The sequence below is a fragment of the Canis aureus genome, chromosome 8 (assembly GCF_053574225.1).
Source record: "Canis aureus isolate CA01 chromosome 8, VMU_Caureus_v.1.0, whole genome shotgun sequence".
Lineage (NCBI taxonomy): Eukaryota > Metazoa > Chordata > Mammalia > Carnivora > Canidae > Canis > Canis aureus.
The window spans coordinates 60829068-60850309 of record NC_135618.1 but is presented as its reverse complement, the minus strand read 5'-3'; the positions used below and the strand labels follow the sequence as shown (position 1 = coordinate 60850309).

The following is a 21242-nucleotide window of genomic DNA, read 5'->3' as shown; positions in this document are numbered from 1 at the left end:
AATTTGGCAACATCTGCGATAGAAGTAAAAGGGGAAAGTGGCAGCCTGCCTGGTTGCCCTGTATTTGCCAGTCTTGCATGAGCTATTTCCTAACCCATCCATTTGCCCTCACCAAGGTTTTGGAATTCTTGAATTGATCCATCACAGTTGAGACAAACTCCTTCATCCGCTGAAAGTCAGTCGGGTTGATGCTACCAGAGCCATCAATCAAGAAAGCAATATCACTGTCCTGCCGAGGACATTCTTTGGGAACAAAAGAAAGAACATGAACTAATTAAGCACCAGAGACAGGGGTTCATTTTTTGCATGTTAGCTCTTTGCTAAGCAGTAAAAATAAAAGGGAAATAATATGCAACCCATGTTCCAAGTTTAATAAAAATATGGACATAGTCCCAAGATGTCGGCTGCCATGCAGAAGACATTTGCAGAAAATGCCAATTTTACTTTTGAAGATCGACAAAAGATAAACAAATTTTCATGGAATACAAGTAGAATCACAGAGCTGAAGGAAGAAATAGTCGTAAAAAAGAAACAACTACAAAATTTAGAGATGCTTTTAAGGACATCATGCTTGCAGATAGATGACTACTGCTTAATGATACCTTATCAAATTGGTGATGTTTTCATTAGCCAGTCACAAGAATAAACACAAGAAATGTTAGAAGAAACAAAGAAAAATTTTCATGAAGAAACTGATGCCTTAGAATCCAAAGTGGAATCAATTCAGCAGGTGTTAGTATATTTAAAAGTTCAATTATATGCAAAATTTGGGAGCAAAATAAACCTTGAGTCTAAAGAAAGTTAAACATTTTATAATACTTTTTTAAATTTGTTTAATAAATTTGATTATTTAATACTATTTGAAATATGGATGAAGTAATAGAAAATTTTAGTTAATTCTGCCCAAGGAAGTCAGGAAAAGTAGAGATATCAGAATTAACTCTGAGAATGAGAAATAATTTGCCATAAATATAAAGGGAGAAAGAAATTATGGGAAAAAAAGGAATAGCACATATAACAATATGCTGGATGTCCTCCTTCCTTCTGTCCCCAGCCCCAAATCCACCTTCTACCCTCCTCCAATCTGATCTGCAGCCTAGCAAGTCAGCCTACATGGATCACATGTATTTTGGGTTCCTTTGCCTTCTGGTTTCTACTTGGGTTTGCACAATTAGGAGCCTTAACAGAAGATTAGAGACAGGTAGAAGAGTATGATCAGAGTATTTTCCTCTTACTCCTGCCCTGGAAGGTTGCTTTGGGCCAGCTGTGTCTCTCAATGGAAGATCACTGCTCCTCTCAAGGAAGCACACTCCAGAGAACTCTCTCTCTTTCTGAATTCTGGTTACTCTTCCCTCTCCTTGTCCAATCAGCCTAAGAATGGTAACAGCTCTGCTGCTCCTTGCCCTGGATTCCTGGATCATCCACTGTGGCTCCCTAAGACTCTATCAAATAAAATTAGTCCCTTTGTTAATAAATCCTTCTCAAATTATTCTAACTGGGGTGAAGCATTTATTCCAGTCAAAACCCTGACTGATACAAAGGAGATGAACCTAAAATCCTTCCACAGAATTGAGGGACAGAAATGACACTACTAGGATAAATCTGTGTGATGGGAATGGAGATGAGCCTACGTCATTAAGCAAAGGACAGTTGGGAAGGACCTCTCTATCCCAAAAAAGAAGTTTGACTTTATCCCTTAGGCAGTGAATAGCCACTGAAGTTTTCTTAGAAAAGGAAGTGAGATGATTGTTTTCTGTATTTAGAAAGATTGCTGTAGCAATGAAAAGTTTCTAGCCACTCCATTCATGATTGCCAAACATTGGAAACAACCCAAACATCCTTCAATGTGTGATCAGATGAACTTGTGACTGGGACTAGTAAATCTATGCAATGGAATACTATTTAGCAATAAAAAAGGAAAGAACTACTGATATACATAACAACACAGATGAATTGCAAATACCTTATACTAGTGAAAGAAGCCAATCTCAAAGGGTTGTAATTCCATTTACGTAGCTTCTTGAAAGGACAAACTATATTGTGATGAAGAACAGATTAGTAAGTGCCAGGGACTAGGATGGATGGGGAGAAGGCAACTAACTATAAAAAGATAGCATAAAGGACTTTTTAGGGGAGTAATAGAACTATTGCATTCTGTTCATGTTGGATTTTTTATAAGGTTTTATTTTTAAGTAATCTCTACAACCAATGTGGGGCTGGGACTCACAATCTGAAGATCAAGAGTCACATGCTCTTCCAACTGAGCCAGCCAGGCACCCCATGTTCATGTTGGTTTTTTTAATGAAAATCTATATACATATCTTAAAATTCATGGAATTGTACACTAAAAGAATAAAGGCCAATTTTATTGTATGATCTTTGAAAAAGTAAAATTACCCCCCCAAAAAAGTATTAGTTTTTTAAAAACAGATAAGCAGACTCTAACATTTATATGGAAAATATACAAAGAAAATTAACCAGAGAAATCTTTGAAAATCTCAAAGATAGGTTAAATGAAAAGAATCAAATGTGTACAACACGCTATCATTTGTGGCACAAAGTGAAGACTATAAATATGTATATATTTGTGAATATAAGAACGGAAAATGTTTTTTAAAAGAAAAGTATTGAATGCTGAGAGTGAACACTAAAGAGGGGCTAAGAGCTGAAGCCACAGAACTGAATGCAATTGGCCTGGAAGAACACTTGGACAAGAATAGAAGCCGTAACCTAGTACCCCTACACATGCAAGGAAGGCAGAGGGAGACTGCCTGGAGATGAAGTTTACCAGAAGCCCTTGGCAGCAGAAGAAGCAAGAAGAAGGGAAGGGAAGGGAGAGGAAGGAAATAAGGGGGGAAGGGAGGGGAAGAGAGAGGAGGGGAGAAATCTAGGTGTTTGGAGAAGGAAGAGATGATCTGTAAGTCACATCAGAAAAGTCAGTAAACATGAGGACAGAACAGAGATTTGGCATTTAGGAAGTCACAAATGCCATTTGCAAGAGGTTGGAGAGAAGACACATGTCAGAGGGTGAAGAATGGTAATATGGGGGAAATGGAAACAAGAAGAGAGAACTCTTTTGAAAAGTTTAATGATGAAGGAAAGGAGAAACAGCATAAGATGTAGAGGAGACCAGGCAGAGGAAAGGTTATTTTCATTGCTATCAATATTGGTGGTTGATTGCTTTTAAGATATGGGTAAGTGTAAGCATGTTTACATGCAAAGGAGGAAGGAGAAATTTAAGCTCCTGGAGAGAATGAATGATTGAGGATGTGGGCTTCAGGTTGGTGATGTGATAAAGCCTCAAAAGTCCAGATAGAAGAGTGATTCATGGAAAGGTGGACACTCAGGTCTTCCTCTAAAACCAGTGAGACACTGCCAAGGGTGGTACTGTTGCAAAAATTTGAACAAGGAGGAGTAAGCAGATGGAGTTCATCCCTGGCAACCTTGATTTTCTTTATGAAGAAAGAAGGAATGTTATCCATTGAGAGTAAAGTACAAAGAGGCAGAGCTTGAAGGGGAAAAAAACCTATAAATGGAAGATATATCAGCCCTTGGTTCTAGAACCAACTTGAAGCCAAGCAAAAAAGATGGACAACCAGTCGAAGAAATAAATGGTAGAAAGCAGCTTGAGAAAAGATTCAGTCACTCGCTCACTCACTCTCTTTCAATCGACAAATGTTTGGTGAACAAGGATGTGGTAGGCAGCCACCAAGATGGTCTTCAAGATTCTCACCTCCTGGATATAACACCCTTGCACGGTAACCTTCTCTTGAAAGTGAGTTGGAATTTTTGACTCACTTCAAACGAACATAAGATGGCAGAAATAATGTACTATTACTTCTGAGATTAGATTATGAAGACTATGATTTCTTTTTTGGCTGTTTTCTCTCTTTCTCTCTTGCTCTCCTACTCCCTTATGTACTCACTGTAAGGGAGGCCAGCTGCTCTATGGGGAGCAGTTGTGAGCTGCTTTATAGGGAACCCCATGTGAAAAGCAACTGAGAGAAACCTCCAGCCAACAGCCAGTGAAAACTGGGGCCCTCAGTCCAACAATCTTGTAAGTGAGCTTGGAAGTGGATCTTTCCCCAGTCAAGCCTTTGGATGAGCTCCAGTTTAACAAGTTGACTTCAATTTCATGAAAAACCCTGAGAAGAGGCACCCAGCTAAGCCATCCCCAGATTCCTGATTTGCAGAAACTGTGATATAATTAATGTTTATTGGGTTTAGCTACTAAGTTTAAGGGCAATTTATTAAGCAGAAGTAGATATAAGAGCGCAAGGGGGGAATCTCTGGGTGGCTCAGTGGTTTAGCGCCTGCCTTTGGCCTAGGGTGCGATCCTGGAGTCCCAGGATCGAGTTGTGCATCGGGCTCCCAGCATGGAGCCTGCTTCTCCCTCTACCTGTGTCTTTGCCTCTCTCTCTCTCTCTATATATATATATGTCTATCATAAATAAATAAATAAATAAATAAATAAATAAATAAATAAATCTTTAAAAAAGAGAGAGAGAGAGCACAGAGCAGGGATGCTTGGGTGGCTCAGCGGTTGAGCGTCTGCCTTCAGCTCAGGGTGTGATCCTAGAGTTCCGGGATCAAGTCCCGCGTCAGGCTCCCTGCATGGAGTCTGCTTCTCCCTCTGCCTATGTCTCTGCCTCTCTCTCTCTCTCTCTCTGTGTCTCTCATGAATAAATAAATAAAATCTTTTTAAAAATTAAAAAGAGCATAGAGCAATGAACAAGATAGTATCCCTGCTATCATGAAGGCTACATTCCAGAAGAAAGGACAGAAAAGAAACAAGTAAAATATGTATATGAAGATGGTAAAGTATGACAAGATGGTAGAAATGATTATAAGAACCGCTCAAGAAAGGCCTCTTTGAAGAGGTGACATTTGAGCTGAAATGACAATAATGCATTGTCCACTAAGATCTGAGGGAAGAAGATTCCAGGCTGAAGGAACAGTAATTGCAAAGGCCCTGAGGTAAGGACAGCTTGATGTCATTCTTGGAGAAGAAAGGTAGCCAGAGTGCCTAGAGTACAGTGACTGAGGTAGAAGGGATGGGAGACCCTCAGAGGCTATGATCAGGAGACTCAGGTAGTTACTCTAAGGACAATGGTTGGGACATCATCTTACAAAGATAAGTGGCTATAACAAGACCCTTGCATCTCTCCACATCATCTGTGTTGGATCCCAGTTTCCTCCAGCTTCTGCATTTAGACCTCTAAGTCATCCCCCAGGCTGTAAACAGCCCCCACCCCAGTCCTGCCCTCACCCTCACACTGCCCATCTGTATTCCCTCCCAAAGGCCACCTACCTCGGAGCTTCTCTGGGAAACTCTGCGGCGGCTGCCATAGATTGGATCCAAACAGGAAGCATAAGCCATTCACATAGGTGTTCTCCTTACAAGTTTGGTGCACAGTGGGGCCACAGGCCTGGGGGAAGGTTGCAGGTGGGAAATGCTGTTCATGCTTCCTGTCCTTTCACCCGAGCACCTCCAACCTCCACAGACCAAAGCCGCAGCAGCCATGGGCCCCTGACTTCTTCCCTCAGGACACTCCCATGACCCAGGACAACTCACCAGCAGTCGGAAAGGGTTGGTGGCAAATGCCAGAGACAGGCCCAGAGATATGTTCACCGCCTCCAGAGGGACTGAGGAGACATGTATAAATGGTCACCTTCAGGGAGCAAAAAGGGCTCTGAGAAGACAAACATAGGTCACTTTGACTTGGGAGATATGGAGATCCAACAGGTCAAGGAGAGACACAAGTTATAAGAAGGAATATGAAGAGGGTACCTGAGGGTGTCTGATGTAGAATCTGCATACAGCACAGAGGCAGAGAGCTGAACACCTGGACCCCAAACCACAGACCCCCCAGAACAAAAGAAATGCCTGGCAAGTTCAGGTATATGCACAGGTGGAAGCCTAGCCCTGGGTCCCAGGGAGGGGCAGTGACTCACCTTGCATTTGGATGGGCTCACACTTGCCCGTGCTGTAGTCACACTGGTAGAGGCCACCTGTTTGGTTGGCAGCCTTTATCTCCTGGGGGGCTCCAACCACAAACCTGGGAGACCAGGTAGGAACATATCACCACAGGGACAAGAGAAAACTGACATGTGGGGAGAGAAGGAGACCATGGACGTTCTGCCTCCCAGAGGAAAATAAGGAGAGCCAACCCTCACACAAATTTCCCAATTCCCAGAAATAGGAGGAAGGCTCAGCAGAGAAAAAAAATTGGAAAATTTTAAGTCTTGAAAGGGGAAGAGGGTGCGGGACCGGGTACCCCAGAAAAAGTGGGAGTCTAGGCGGAACTAGTTGGGGTCTCCGTCCGCAGGGGCTTCACTATGCCGAAGGTTTCCTTTAAGATCAGCGTGATCTTGAAAGTGTTCCTGAAAGTACACCTCTCACAGCAGTCTTAAAGTTTCCAGCAGAAGAATTTAAAGTTCCTACAGCAACAAGTGCAATTATTACCAATGATGGAATAGGAATAAATCCTGCACAGACTGTTGGAAATGTTTTCCTAAGGCATGGTTCAGAACTTCAAATTATTCCTAGAGATCATGTTGGAAGTTGTTAATATCTGCTGCTTGGAACATAGGATGACCTTTCCAAATATTGGTATTGTTGTAAAACTGAAATCAGGCATTTAAAACTATGAAAACACTAGTAGCTGATGAAATAATGAAGGGTGGCTCTGTCCCTTCTTGTTATTCACACTCTTCCTGTGAAGAAGGAATGTTTATGCACAAAGGGTACCATCTCCACAGAAGATCATAGTCTGTCGTTGCTACCTCACAACACATAACAGGTATTTCATTTGGGGTCACTTTGGGGTCAATGGATTATCTAGCTGTGTTTTGTAAGTGGTGGATGCTTCTGATAACTCTTTCTGAGAATATTTGGGAAATTAAAGTTTACCAAATCTTCTATGTGTCTGAGTTAAAAATTTATAAAAGGACCATAGGACATACATGGCTTGATTGCATCTGACTTGGAGACTTTAAAAAAGTTTAATTCCTAATTGTATATTGTTTATGATAAAGGACATAGACATAGAAATGAATAGTTATCTATCTCAGCTTTTTATCATTTAGGTTTTGTTTAAGTTTCAAACATATCCGAGACCCCAAAATGGAATTTTTTGATCTAGCCCTGTGTGTAAAATTGATATCCCACACCAAAGAGTTTTAACTATGATCTTGCAGAATACAGTAGTTGGTAGGAACTGAGAATAAAGTAGAAGCATTCTTTGCTGAGTTATGTATACTTTATCAGTCTCTTAATACTACTTTTAAAACAGGAATCTTCAAGAAATCCTTCTTATTGAGGGTAATATTTCTCAATAGCATTCAGGAAGAGAGTATTGGAAAGATCTCAATTCACAACAGAGCTCTAGAAAATTGCTAATTCTGGTTTTTATGCTTACTAAAGACCCAACATTTAAGGAGGTGTTAAGTTTAGTCACCGATATGAATAAGAAGTCAGGAAAGGGATCCTGGAAAAGCCCCAGTGACTGTTTTTTTAATAAGGAGGAAGGAAACAAAAGACAGTGAAGGAGAAAAGAAAGTGTCACAGAAAATGCCAACTGGATTGGCAAAAGCACAGAGAGTGTGTTGTGCAGAACCAAGAGGGAAAGAAAATATCTGACATTGTCAGAAGGCCCAGAAGGGCAATTGGAGAAAGCAAAGTGTAGACTTTGTCAACACACAGACTTCAGAATTCCCCTTATGATAATATAAAGAATGATATGTGTAAGGGAAGATTTTATTTGCCCTTACAGAGGAAATCAATATCTATGCAAATCTTGAAAGATGAAAGGAAGGCTCATAGTAATCCTGAACAAGTGCTGGGCCTGCTATAGTCTAGATGGTGAGCTCCCTGGAGGCAGACTCTGTGTCTTTCTTGCTCTTTCTAGACCTGGAAATGTAGTAGGCTTTCAATAGTACTTGCTGAATTATTCATGAATAAAGTATCTACCAGTTTTTTTTAAAGATTTATTGATTTATTGATTTACTTATTTATTCAGAGAGGAGAGAGAGAGAGGCAGAGACACAGGCAGAGGGAGAAGCTGGCCCCATGCAGGGAGCCCAACGTGGGACTCAATCCCGGGTCTCCAGGATCACGCCCTGGGCTGCAGGCGGCGCTAAACCGCTGAGCCACCCCGGCTGCCCTGTAAGACCAGTTTTTATCTAAATGTGTTTCAGTTACCTTCCCTGTCAAAGGCCATAGGTTCATTGAGAAAAAAAATATGAAAGGAAATGCAACAGGGTCAGCATCTCAAGGGTAACACTGATAGTTAAGTTTAAGAAATTAACCAGATACTGTCATATATTTGACAGATGAACAGTAAAATTCTGAATTGTAAAGGTAGAAAGGTATGCTGCTAATATTTGGGAAGTTTTTAATTTTTCTAAACAAAACTGATGCTTAAATGTAGGAATACCCATTACCTGAATTTTTAATTTAAATTAGATTTCCCTTCATCCTGTGTCTACAACAAAATCTGCCTGCTTTGTTACATAAGTTGTGATGTCCTGTGCCATAAAGTAATTTCTTTAGTTTTAAAAATTTTGTTGTAGTTAAGTCCCTTAAATTACAAACAATTTCCTAAAGAACTGGACATTTTGTTATTAAGTAATTGTGATCTGTAAGTTCTTTGTGCAGAATGTTTTGAAATATATTTGCTTAAATACATTATTGGTACATAATATCTATAAAAATACATTTTGTCATTGTGTGAAAAAAAAAAAGAAGAGCTTCTCTAAGAATTACACAAAACTGCCTTTTCACTGCCATCCTGGTTGCATGTGGTTGACTGTGATCGCTATGTCTTCTCACAAGACTTTCAGAATCAAGCAATTCCTGGCCAAGAAACAAAAGCAGAATCGTCCCATTCCCCAGTGGATTCGGATGAAAACTGGTAATAAGGGGATCCCTGGGTGGCGCAGCAGTTTAGCGCCTGTCTTTGGCCCGGGGCATGATCCTGGAGGCCCAGGATCGAATCCCACGTCGGGCTCCCTGCATGCAGCCTGCTTCTCCCTCTGCCTGTTTCTCTGCCTCTCTCTCTCTCTCTGTGTGTGTGTGACTATCATAAATAAATAAAAATTTAAGAAAAAAGAAAACTGGTAATAAAATCAGGTACAACTCCAAGAGGAGGCACTGGAGAAGAACCAAGCTGGGTCTATGAGGAAGCACTGCACATCATGAAATAGCAAACATAACTGGCACACATATTTAGGCCGCATGGAGATCACATGTTCCTATCCTATCAATATGGAAACATCCTTCCTACCTGGCCAATAGACCTGTCTTATCAAGGAAATGATTTTCTCTGTTACTATGTCTCTATACCAGTAGGTTTCAGCTGAGCTGCTGCTGTGTCCTGATTTGTGAAGTACTGAATTCCCCCTCCTGTCAAATCTCACATAGCACTGTCTGATAGAACTTTCTGCAGTGATAGAAATGGCCCTTGACAACCAAGTATTTAAAGCATCCTAGGGGATGCCTGTGTGGCTCTGTCTGCTAAGCGTCTGCCTTTGGCTCAGGTCTTGACAGGGAGTCAGCATGTCTCCCCCTCTCTGCCCCTCCCTCTGCTCTTGTGCTCTCTCTCAAATAAATAAAATCTTAAAAAAAAAAAAGAATTACACAAAACCAAGAAGTCATTTAAAGATTGTTGAATCCTGGGGATCCCTGGGAGGCTCAGCAGTTTGGCGCCTGCCTTTGGCCCAGGGCCCGATCTTCGAGTCCCGGGATCGAGTCCCACGTTGGGGTCCCGGCATGGAGCCTGCTTCTCCCTCCTCCTGTGTCTCTGCCTCTCTCTCTCTCTCTCTCTCTCTCTCTATCATGAATAAATAAATAAATAAATCTTTAAAAAAAATAAAAATTGTTGAATCCCATGGAAACTAATGAAAATTAAGATACAACCGTTTAAAATCTTTGGGATACAGCAAAGGCAGTCCTAAGAGGGAAATACATCACAATACAAGCATCCCTCAAAAAATTGGAAAAAACTCAAATACACAAGCTAACCTCACACCCAAAAGGAACTGGAGAAATAACAGCAGATAAAACTTACACTCAGCGGAAGAGAGTTAATAAAGATTTGAGCAGAACTCAATGAAATAGAGACCAGAAGAACTGTAGAACAGATCAACAAAACCAGGAGTTGGTTCTTTGAAAGAATTATTAAGATAGATAAAACATTAGCCAGCCTTATTAAAAACAAAAGAGAAAAGACTCAAATTAATAAAATCACGAATGAAAAAGGAGAGATCACAACCAATACCAAGGAAATACAAACGATTTTTATTTTTTTTAATATTTTTTTTAATTTTTTTATTTATTTATGATAGTCACAGAGAGAGAGAGAGGCAGAGACACAGGCAGAGGGAGAAGCAGGCTCCATGCACCGGGAGCCCGATGTGGGAATCGATCCCGGGTCTCCAGGATCGCGCCCTGGGCCAAAGGCAGGCGCCAAACCGCTGCGCCACCCAGGGATCCCACAAACGATTTTTAAAATGTATTATGAGCAGCTATACACCAATAAACTAGGCAATCTAGGAGAAATGGACGCATTTCTGGAAAACCACAAACTACCAAAACTGGAACAGGAAGAAATAGAAAACCTGAACAGGCCAATAACTGGGAGGAAATTGAAGCAGTCATCAAAAACCTCCCAAGACACAAAAGTCCAGATCCAAATGGCTTCCCAGGGAAATTCTATCAAACATTTTTTTCTTTTATTTATTTATTCATGATAGACACAGAGAGAGAGAAAGAAGCAGAGACACAGGCAGAGGGAGAAGAGCAGGCTCCACGCTGGGAGCCCGACGCGGGACTCGATCCCGGGACTCCAGGATCGCACCCTGGGCCAAAGGCAGGCACTAAACCGCTGAGCCACCCAGAGATCCCCAGAATTCTATCAAACATTTAAAGAAAAAACATAAATAAATAAATAAATAAATAAATAAATAAATAAATAAATAAAACAATACCTATTCTGTTAAAGCTGTCCCGAAAGATAGAAAGGGACAGAATACTTCCAAACTTGTTCTATGAGGCCAGCATCACCTTAATTCCAAAACCAAAGACCCCACCAAAAAGAATTATAGACCAATATCCCTGATGAAAACAGATGCAAAAATTCTCAAAAAGATACTAGCCAATAGAATCCAACAGTACTTTAAGAAGATTTTTCACCATGACCAAGTGGGATTTATCCCTGGGATGCAAAGTTGGTTCAACACTCGTAAAACAATCAACATGATAGATCACATCAACAAGAGAAAAAAACCAGAACTATATGATCCTCTCAATAGATGCAGAGAAAGCATTTGACAAAATACAGCATCCATTCCTGATCAAAACTCCTCAGAGTGTAGGGATAGAGGTAACATTCCTCAGCATCTTAAAAGCCATCTACGAAGAACTCACAGCAGATATCATTCTCAATGGGGAAATACTGAGAGCCTTTCCCCTAAGATCAGGAACAAGACAGGGATGTCCACTCTCACCACTGTATTCAACATAGTACTGGAAGTCCTAGCCTCAGCAATCAGACAACAAAAAGAAATAAAAGGCTTTCTAATAGGCAAAGAAGTCAAACTCTCCCTCTTCCCAGATGACACAATACTGTACATAGAAAAAACAAAAGACTCCACCCCAAGATTGCTAGAACTCATACAGCCGTTCAGCAATGTGGCAGGATACAAAATCAATGCCCAGAAGTCAGTGGCATTTCTATACACTAACAATGAGACTGAAGAAAGAGAAATTAAGGAGTCAATCCCATTTACAATTGCACCCAAAAGCATCAGATACCTAGGAATAAACCTAACCAAAGAGGTAAAAGATCTATACCCTAAAAACTACAGAACACTTCTGAAAGAAATTGAGGAAGACACATAGAGATGGAAAAATATTCCATGTTCATGGATTAGAAGAATTAATATTGTGAAAATGTATATGCTACCCAGGGCAATTTACACATTCAATGCAATCCCTATCAAAATACCATGCACTTTCTTCACAGAGTTGGAACAAATAATCTTAAGATTTGTGTGGAATCAGAAAAGACCCCGAATAGCCAGGGGAATTTTAAAAAAGAAAACCATATCTGGGGGCATCACAATGCCAGATTTCAAGTTGTACTACAGACTGTGATCATCAAGACAGTGTGGTAGTGGCACAAAAACAGACACATAGATCAATGGAACAGAATAGAGAACCCAGAAATGGGCCCTCCGCTCTACGGTCAACTAATATTTGACAAAGCAGGAAAGACTATCCACTGGAAAAAGGACAGACTCTTTAATAAATGGTGCTGGGAAAATTGGACATCCACATGCAGAAGAATGAAACTGGACCATTCTCTTATACCAGACATGAAGATAAACTCAAAATGGATGAAAGATCTAAATGTGAGACAAGAATCCATCAAAATCCTAGAGAAGAACACAGGCTACATCCTTTTTGAACTTGGCCACAGCAACTTCTTGCAAGATACATCCACGAAGGCAAAAGAAACAAAAGCAAAAATGAACTATTGGGACTTCATCAAGATAAGAAGCTTTTGCACAGCAAAGGATACAGTCAACAAAACTAAAAGACAACCTACAGAATGGGAGAAGATATTTGCAAATGACGTATCAGATAAAGGGCTAGTATCCAAGACCTATAAAGAACTTATTAAACTCAATAGCAAAGAAACAAACAATCCAATCATGAAATGGGCAAAAGACATGAGGAGAAATCTCACAGAGGAAGACATAGACATGGCCAACATGCACATGAGAAAATGCTCTGCATCACTTGCCATCAGGGAAATACAAATCAAACCACAATGAGATACCACCTCACACCAGTGAGAATGGGGAAAATTAACAAGACAGGAAACAACAAATGTTGGAGAGGATGTGGAGAAAGGGGAACCCTCTTGCACTGTTGGTGGGAATGTGAACTGGTGCAGCCACTCTGGAAAACTGTGTGGAGGTTCCTCAAAGAGTTAAAAATAGACCTGCCCTACGACCCAGCAATCGCACCGCTGGGGATTTACCCCAAAGATTCAGATGCAATGAAACGCCGGGACACCTGCACCCCAATGTTTATAGCAGCAATGTCCACTATAGCCAAACTGTGGAAGGAGCCTGGTGTCCATCGACAGATGAGTGGATAAAGAAGATGTGGGGGCAGCCCCCGTGGCGCAGCGGTTTAGCGCCGCCTGCAGCCTGAGGTGTGATCCTGGAGACCCAGGATCAAGTCCCGCGTTGGGCTCCCTGCATGGAGCCTGCTTCTCCCTCTGCCGGTGTCTCTGCCTCTCTCTCTCTCTCTCTCTCTCTCTCTCTCTCTGTGTGTGTGTGTGTGTGTGTGTGTGTGTCTCTATGAATAAATAAATAAAATCTTTGAAAAAAAAAAGAAGATGTGGTCTATGTATACAGTGGAATATTACTCAGCCATTAGAAACGAGCCATTTGCCTCAACGTGGACGGGAACTGGAGGGTATTATGCTGAACGAAGGAAGTCCATCGGAAAAGGACAAATGTTATACGGTCTCATTCATTTGAGGAATATAAAAAATAGTGAAAGGGATTAAAGGGGAAAGGAGAGAAAATGAGTGGGAAATATCAGTGAGGGTGATAGAACATGAGAGACACCTAACTCTGGGAAACGAACAAGGGGTAGTGGAAGGGGAGGTGGGCGGGGGTTTGGGATGAGTGGGTGATGGGCACTGAGGGGGCACTTGGCGGGATGAGCACTGGGTGTTATGCTATATGTTGGCAAATTTAACTCCAATAAAACATTTTTTTAAATAAATAAATAAAGGGGAAAGGAGAGAAAATGAGTGGGAAATATCAGAGAGGGAGACAGAACATGAGAGACACCTAACTCTGGGAAACAAACAAGGGGTAGTGGAAAGGGAGGTGGGCGGGGAGACAGGGTGACTGGGTGACGGGTACTTAGGGGGGCACTTGACGGGATGAGCACTGGGTGTTATACTATATGTTGGCAGGTTAAACTCAAATAAAAAAATATACAGGAAAAAAAGAGCATATTCATTAAAAAATAAATATATATATAAATTGTTGAATCCTATATAGGGTTTTTTTTTTAAGATTTATTTATTTATTTATTCATGATAGACATAGAGGGAGAGAGAGAGAAAGAGAGAGGCAGATACACAGGCGGAGGGAGAAGCAGGCTCCATGCAGGGAGCCCCACACGGGACTCCATCCCAGGGCTCCAGGATCGTGTCCTGGGCCAAAGGCAGGCACCAAATCACTGAGCCACCCAGGGAGCCCCCTGAATCCTATATTGTATACCTTAAATTAATATAACACTGTATATTAACTATACTGAAGTTAATTTTTTAGTGAATGAATTCAACCACAGTTATTTTAAATAAATTTCTGTATGTACTATCAGGGAAATGCAAATCAAAACCATAATGAACTATCACCTTACACCTGTCAGCATGGCTAAAATAAAAATAAAATTAAATTAAAAAAAAAAAAAAACACGAGAAACAACTGGTGTTGAAAGGGGAACTCTCTTGCACTGTTGGTAGGAATGCAAACTGGTGCAGCCACTCTGGAAAACACATGGAGTTTCCTCAAAGGTTGAAAATAGAACTATCCTATGATCCAGCAATTGCATTACTGGGTATTGCAGTATACGATACAAAAATACTAATTCAAAGGGATACATGCGCCCCAATGTTTATACCAGCATTATCTACAATAGCCAAATTATGGAAAGAGCTCACACGTCCATTGACAGATGAATGGGTAAAGAAGATGTGGTATATCGGGGTGCACGGCTGGCTCAGTTAGTAGAGTGTGTGACTTTTTTTTTAATTTTTTATTTATTTATGATAGTCACACGGGGGGGGGGGCAGAGACACAGGCAGAGGGAGAAGCAGGCTCCATGCACCGGGAGCCCGACGTGGGATTCGATCCCGGGTCTCCAGGATCACGCCTTGGGCCAAAGGCAGGCGCCAAACCGCTGCGCCACCCAGGGATCCCGAGTGTGTGACTCTTGATCTTGCGATTGTGAGTTTGGGCCCCACATTGAGTGTAGAGATTACTTACGAAAAAAATCTTTTTAAAAAATAAGTTAGGGGGGATCCCTGGCTGGCTCAGCAGTTTAGCACCTGCCTTCGGCCCAGGGTGTAATCCTGGAGTCCGGGGATCGAGTCCCACAATCAGGCTCCCTGCATGGAGCCTGCTTCTCCCTCTGCCTGTGTCTCTGCCTCTCTCTTTCTCTGTGTCTTTCGTGAATAAATAAATAAAAGCTTTTTTAAAAAAATAAAAATAAATAAAAATAAAAAAGTTATGATATATATATACACACACACACACACACACAATGGAATATTACTCGACCATAAAAAAGAATGAAATCATGCCATTTGCAATGACATGGATAGAGCTAGAGAGTATTATGCTAAACTAAACGAAATAAGTCAATTAGAGAAAGACAAATACCATATGATTTTGCTCATATGTGGAATTTAAGAAACCAAGCAAACAAGTAAAGGGACAAAAAAAGGAAAGAGAAGCAAACCAAGAGATAAATTCTTAACTACAGAGAACAAACTGTTGGTGACCAAAAGGGAGAGGAGCAGGGGATGAATTAAATCAATGATGGGGATTAAGGAGTGCACTCGTGATGAGCACTGGGTATTGTATGGAAGTGTTGAATCACTATATTGTACACCTAAAACTAATATAACACAGTATATTAACCACCTGGAATTACATTTTAAAACTTTAGAAATTTTGGGATGCCTAGGTGGCTCAATGGTTGAGTGTTTGCCTTTGGCTCAGGTCATGATCCCGAATCCTGGGATTAAGTCCCGCATCAGGCTCCCCACAGTGAGCCCGCTTCTCCCTCTGCCTATGTCTCTGCCTCTCTCTGTGTGTATATCATGAATAAATAAATTGAAATCTTTATTTAAAAACTTAAAAATTGGGATCCCTGGGTGGCGCAGCGGTTTGGCGCCTGCCTTTGGCCCAAGGCGCGATCCTGGGGACCCGGGATCGAATCCCATGTCGGGCTCCCAGTGCATGGAGCCTGCTTCTCCCTCTGCCTATGTCTCTGCCTCTCTCTCTCACTGTGTGCCTATCATAAATAAAAAATAAAAAAAACTTAAAAAAAAAACTTAAAAATTTTTTTCTGTATGTGCAAATGGCCAATAGACATGAGAAAATACTCAACATCACTTGGCATCAGGAAAATACAGATCAAAACCACAATGAGATATCAGGTTGCACCAGTAAGAATGGCTGAAATTAACAAGTCAGGAAACAACAAATGCTGGTGAGGATGTGGAGAAACGGGAACCCTCTTACACTGTTGGTGGGAATGTGAACTGGGGCAGCCACTCTGGAAAACAGTATGGAGATTCCTCAAAAAGTTCAAAATAGAATGACCCTACAACACAGCAAGTGCACTGCCCAATATTTACCCAAAGGATACAAACAGTGATTCGAAAGAGGACGTGCACCCCAACGTTTATACCAGCAATGCCCACAATAGCCAAACTGTGGAGGAAGCCCAGATGTCCAGCAAAAACAGATGAATGGATAAAGAAGATGTGAGATTTATATTATATATATATATAATAAATGTTATATATATATATATAATGGAATATTACTCATCCATCAAAAAGGATGAAACCTTACCATTTACATTGATGTGGATAAACTAGAGGGTATTATGCTAAGCAAAATAAGTCAATCGGATAAAAACAATTATCATATGGTTTCACTCATATGTGGAATATAAGAAATGGTGCAGAGGATCATAGGAGAAGAGAAGGAGAATCTAATGGGAAGAAATCAGAGAAAGAGACAAACCATGAGAGACTCGTAACTATAGGAAACAAATTGAAGATTGCTGGAGGGAAGGTGGGCAAAAGGATGGGGTGGGATCCCTGGGTGGCGCAGCGGTTTGGCACCTGCCTTTGGCCCAGGGCACGATCCTGGAGACCCGGGATCGAATCCCACATCGGGCTCCCGGTGCTTGGAGCCTGCTTCTCCCTCTGCCTGTGTCTCTGCCTCTCTCTCTCTCTCTCTGTGACTATCATAAATAAATAAAAAATAAAAAATAAAAAAAAAGGATGGGGTAACTGGGTGACAGGCATTAAGGAGGGCACGTGATGTGATGAGCACTGGGTGTTATATGCAACTGATGCATCATTGAACTCTACATCTGAAACTAATGATGTACTATATGTTGGTTAATTGAATTCAAATTTTTTTAATTCTAAATGTGATAAACTACCACAAGCAAAGTCCAAGGACAAACAATAAACTGGGTAGAGGGAGATTAGCAACTCATGCTACAGACTACTTTCCTCAATATAGTCAGAGCTCCTGCAAACCAATAAGAAAAAAAACAACAACAACAGAAAAATGGGCAACAATTAGAAACGACAAATACCCACCATTTGCTTCGACGTGGAGGGACCTGGAGGGTATTATGCTGAGTGAAATAAGTCAATCGGAAAAGGACAAACATTATATGGTCTCATTAATTTGGGGGCTATAAAAAACAGTGAAAGGGAATAAAGAGGAAAGGAGAGAAAATGAGTGAAAATATCAGTGAGAGTGACAAAACATGAGAGACACCTAACTCTGGGAAATGAACAAGGGGTAGTGGAAGGGGAGGTGGGCGGGGGTTTGGGGTGAGTGGGTGATGGGCACTGAGGGGGGCACTTGGCGGGATGAGCACTGGGTGTTATGCTATATGTTGGCAAATTGAACTCCAATAAAAAAATTTTTTTAAAGAAAAATGAGCAACAGATAAGAAAAAGGTGTTCACAGAAAAGGAAATACATCTCTCATTTTAAAAAATAAATTCATGTGCTGTCACCCTGATATTTCCCACTCATTTTCTCTCCTTTCCCCTTTAATCCCTTTCACTATTTTTTATATTCCCCAAATGAACGAAACCATATCATGTTTGTCCTTCTCCAATTGATTTATTTTGCGCAGCATAGTACCCTCCAGTTCCATCCACTTTGAAGTAAATGGTGGGTATTCATCGTTTCTAATGGCTGAGCACTGAGGGGGGGCACTTGACAGGATGAGCACTGGGTGTTATACTATATGTTGGCAAATCAAACTCCAATTAAAAAATACAAAATAATAATAATAATAAATATAATTTAAAACTAAATTGAAAAAAAATAAAAAATAAAAAATAAAAATAAATTGAGATACCATATCTCACCTACCCAATTTGCAAAGATCAGTAAGTTTGATGACATATTGGGTTGGCAAATGGGTAGGGAAGTAGGCATTACCATAAATTTCTGGTGTGAGTGTAAATTGTTGCCACCTCTGTAGAGGGTAATCTGGAAAAATCTTAGCATTATACATGCATATGTACCCTTTGATCCAGGAATCCTAGTTCTAGGAATTTACTTCCAAACATATTTGCACATGTGCAAAATGACAGCATTTTTCACATCACAAAAGTTTGGAAACAATCTAATGTCTAAAAAAAAATCTAATGTCTATTAAGATAATATTTAAATGTAATATTGATGTAAATTATAATAGGTCCAAATAATAGAATATCCAAGTATAAAAAAGAATGAGTAAGATAAATAAATCTTTTTTAAAAAATGGGGCTCCTGGGTGGCACAGTGGGTTAAGCATCTGACTCTTGGTTCCAGCTCCGGCCTTAATCTCAGGGTCATGAGATCAAGCCCCGTGTAGGGCTCTGCACTCCACACAGTGTCTGTTTGAGATTCTGTCTCCCTCTCCCTCTGCTCCTCTACTCTGCACTTGTGCACACGCTCTCTCTCAAATAAATAAATAAATAAATCTTTTTTAAAATGAGTAAGGTCTTTATGCATTTATCTGGTAAAATAACCAAGCCCTATTAAGAAAAAAAAAAAAAAGGCAAAGTTCAGTATAGAGCAGAGGCCAGCAAACTTTTTTTGGAAAGATAATATTATTTTCATAAATATTACTTCATATAGCTAAATATTTTAGGCTTTGCAGGCCATATACTTTCTTCTGAAGCCTCTTGACTCTACCATTGTAGCTCCAAAGCAGCCATTAATAATGAATGGCAAGTTGGGATGAGGGTTGTGTTAATAAAATTGATTTACAAAAGTAGGCAGCAGGCTGCAGTTTAAGTATAACGTGCTACAAATTGTGTGTGGGATCAGGGTTAGGGAAATATGGAGGCACACACAGCATAGAATCTCTTTGGAGAACCTACAAGAAATCATTTACCAGGGACCTTCCTGAGTAGGGAGGGAAGTGGGAAAGGGAGTGTGTGCTGAGGAGACTTTTAACTATTGCATTCTATCTTTTGGATTTAGAACTCTGTATTACCTTTCAAAAAATAAATCAAGAAAATAACCAAGGAAATGGTGATTTTTTTTCAGGTATATATGTTTTAAAGAGAAAAAGTATAAAACAGAGACCTCCATCTGTGGTCCTTACCGGGATCCCTCAAGCTGGACCACGCTGTGCCCGAAGCCCCTTGCATTCTCTTGGAAGATCTCTGCATTTTTAGTGTCCAGGTTGAACCCATCACATAGTAAGACCAAGGCTAAAGGGAGGAGAAAGGGTGAGGGTCAGGTGGAGATAAGGAGATAAGAAAGCAGCTTGCCCTCCTGCTCCATGCATCTACCTGCTGAAATTCACCCCAACCCAGCATGGAGATGTCTGCCTCCCAGGTCTAGCTCTGCGAGCCTGAGGCAGAGATTGGCATTGTTCTTATAAAGGTCCAGATAGTAAATATTTTAGGTTTTGTAGTCCAAGAAGCAAACAGTGTATATTAGACAAATGGAATTCCTTGGGAAAGATAATGTCATTTCACTGGGATTCAGAGTTAACATACCCTATCATGAATCAATTATAAATGCTCATCTGAGGGGCGCCTAAGTGGCTTAAGTCCATTGAGCAACTAACTCTTGATCTCAACTCAGGTCTTGATCTCAGGGTTTTGAGTTCAAGTCCTGCATTGAGCTCAATGCTTGGTGTGGAGCCTATTTTTTTTTAATTTAAAATAAAAATAAATAAATGCTCATCTAAGACCTATGCCTCACAGTCGTACAAAAACAGGTGGGAGGAATCCTCCCTGAATGCCCACAGGCCATAATTTGCTGACTCCTGGCCTAAGGACCACAAATGTGATATGGGGTATATCCATATCCACCCAATCTCTGAGTTCCACCCTATACTCCTACCCTGCTAAAAATCAAATTCCTAAAGACTCTTAATTAGGCAATTTCTTCCCTACGCAACTCTCAGTACTTTTTTCCCTTCTTTGGTTCATTCCCCACAAAGCACAGCCATAAAACGAAATAACTTTTAATCATTTGGTCAGTCATTCAACAAATATTTACACTTTGGTTCTTGGAAAATAGAACTGTAGGCAAAGTGAAGGTAGTAAGATATAATCCAAGAAGAAACACTCAGACTCCAATATGTATTATGCACCCCTGGGCATATCATTCCACCTCTCTGTGGCCTCAGTTTCCTATAAAGTGAAAAGGCCAGCCAAATCCCATTGTATAGTCTATGAATTTAATTATTCATCCAAGCTTCTGTGGGCATTTCATCTTGGTCTAATTCTATTCTCTGCTTCTTGAATCCCTTATTCTTCCCCAAATCCCCCTTGGTCTTCCCCCAGTCTAACACCTAGACATTCTGTGCCCTGTCTTTCCACTCAGACTCAAAGATCTCCTCCTCCTCACCCTGAGCCCCCCCTCCCAAGTCCCTAGTGTACCTGTTAACAGAAGGACTCTGTGAGTCATAGCTGGAGGGAGCAGGAACTGTGGGGTTGCACGCACCACTGAGCCACTTCAAGGAAGCCACCAAAGATAGGAAGGACAGAAAAGAAGAAGTTAGAGGCTGTTTAACATTCAAAGGAAGAGGGCGGGGGTTCAGCGAGCACACAAGCCCCGTTTGACCTTTTTCTTGGGGCTACAAACAGCCTGTGCTCCCTTCCTAACTAGATTCCTCACCCAAGATCATTGTCCATAGGTGTTCTTTTTTTGCCCATTTGCATCTAGGGTTATCCAAGCATTATGAAAAACAAGCTGAATAGACTTAGGGCTTGCCTCCTGGAATTTGCGTATAAATATTAATACAAACCAAGCATGTGTGGGAGATCACACTGTTTCTCCCTGAAAGCATACTTTGCAGAATGTCTTTCCCTTCTGCCCAAGGAAACAGGAGTACCCTTCAGCTGGTTCTTTTGTCCTCCTTCCATAGGA

At 40.9% G+C, this 21242-nt stretch overlaps 1 protein-coding gene and 1 pseudogene across 3 annotated transcripts in view; one reads left to right on the top strand and one right to left on the bottom strand.

The window, feature by feature from the left end:
- Positions 1-20905, bottom strand: part of ITGAM (integrin subunit alpha M) — a 55341-nt gene extending 34436 nt beyond the window's left edge. For all 3 annotated transcript variants that reach the window (XM_077907414.1, XM_077907415.1, XM_077907416.1), the window contains exons 1-6: positions 20753-20905; positions 19462-19570; positions 5956-6059; positions 5576-5646; positions 5312-5429; positions 113-243 (exon numbers count right to left, since the gene is read on the bottom strand). In XM_077907414.1, the coding sequence (XP_077763540.1) occupies positions 113-243; positions 5312-5429; positions 5576-5646; positions 5956-6059; positions 19462-19570; positions 20753-20780 (561 nt within the window). In that variant the 5' untranslated portion in view covers positions 20781-20905. The remainder of the gene's footprint in view (positions 1-112; positions 244-5311; positions 5430-5575; positions 5647-5955; positions 6060-19461; positions 19571-20752) is intronic.
- Positions 374-1067, top strand: LOC144319398 (prefoldin subunit 4 pseudogene; annotated as a pseudogene).
- Positions 20906-21242: the final 337 nt, after the last annotated feature.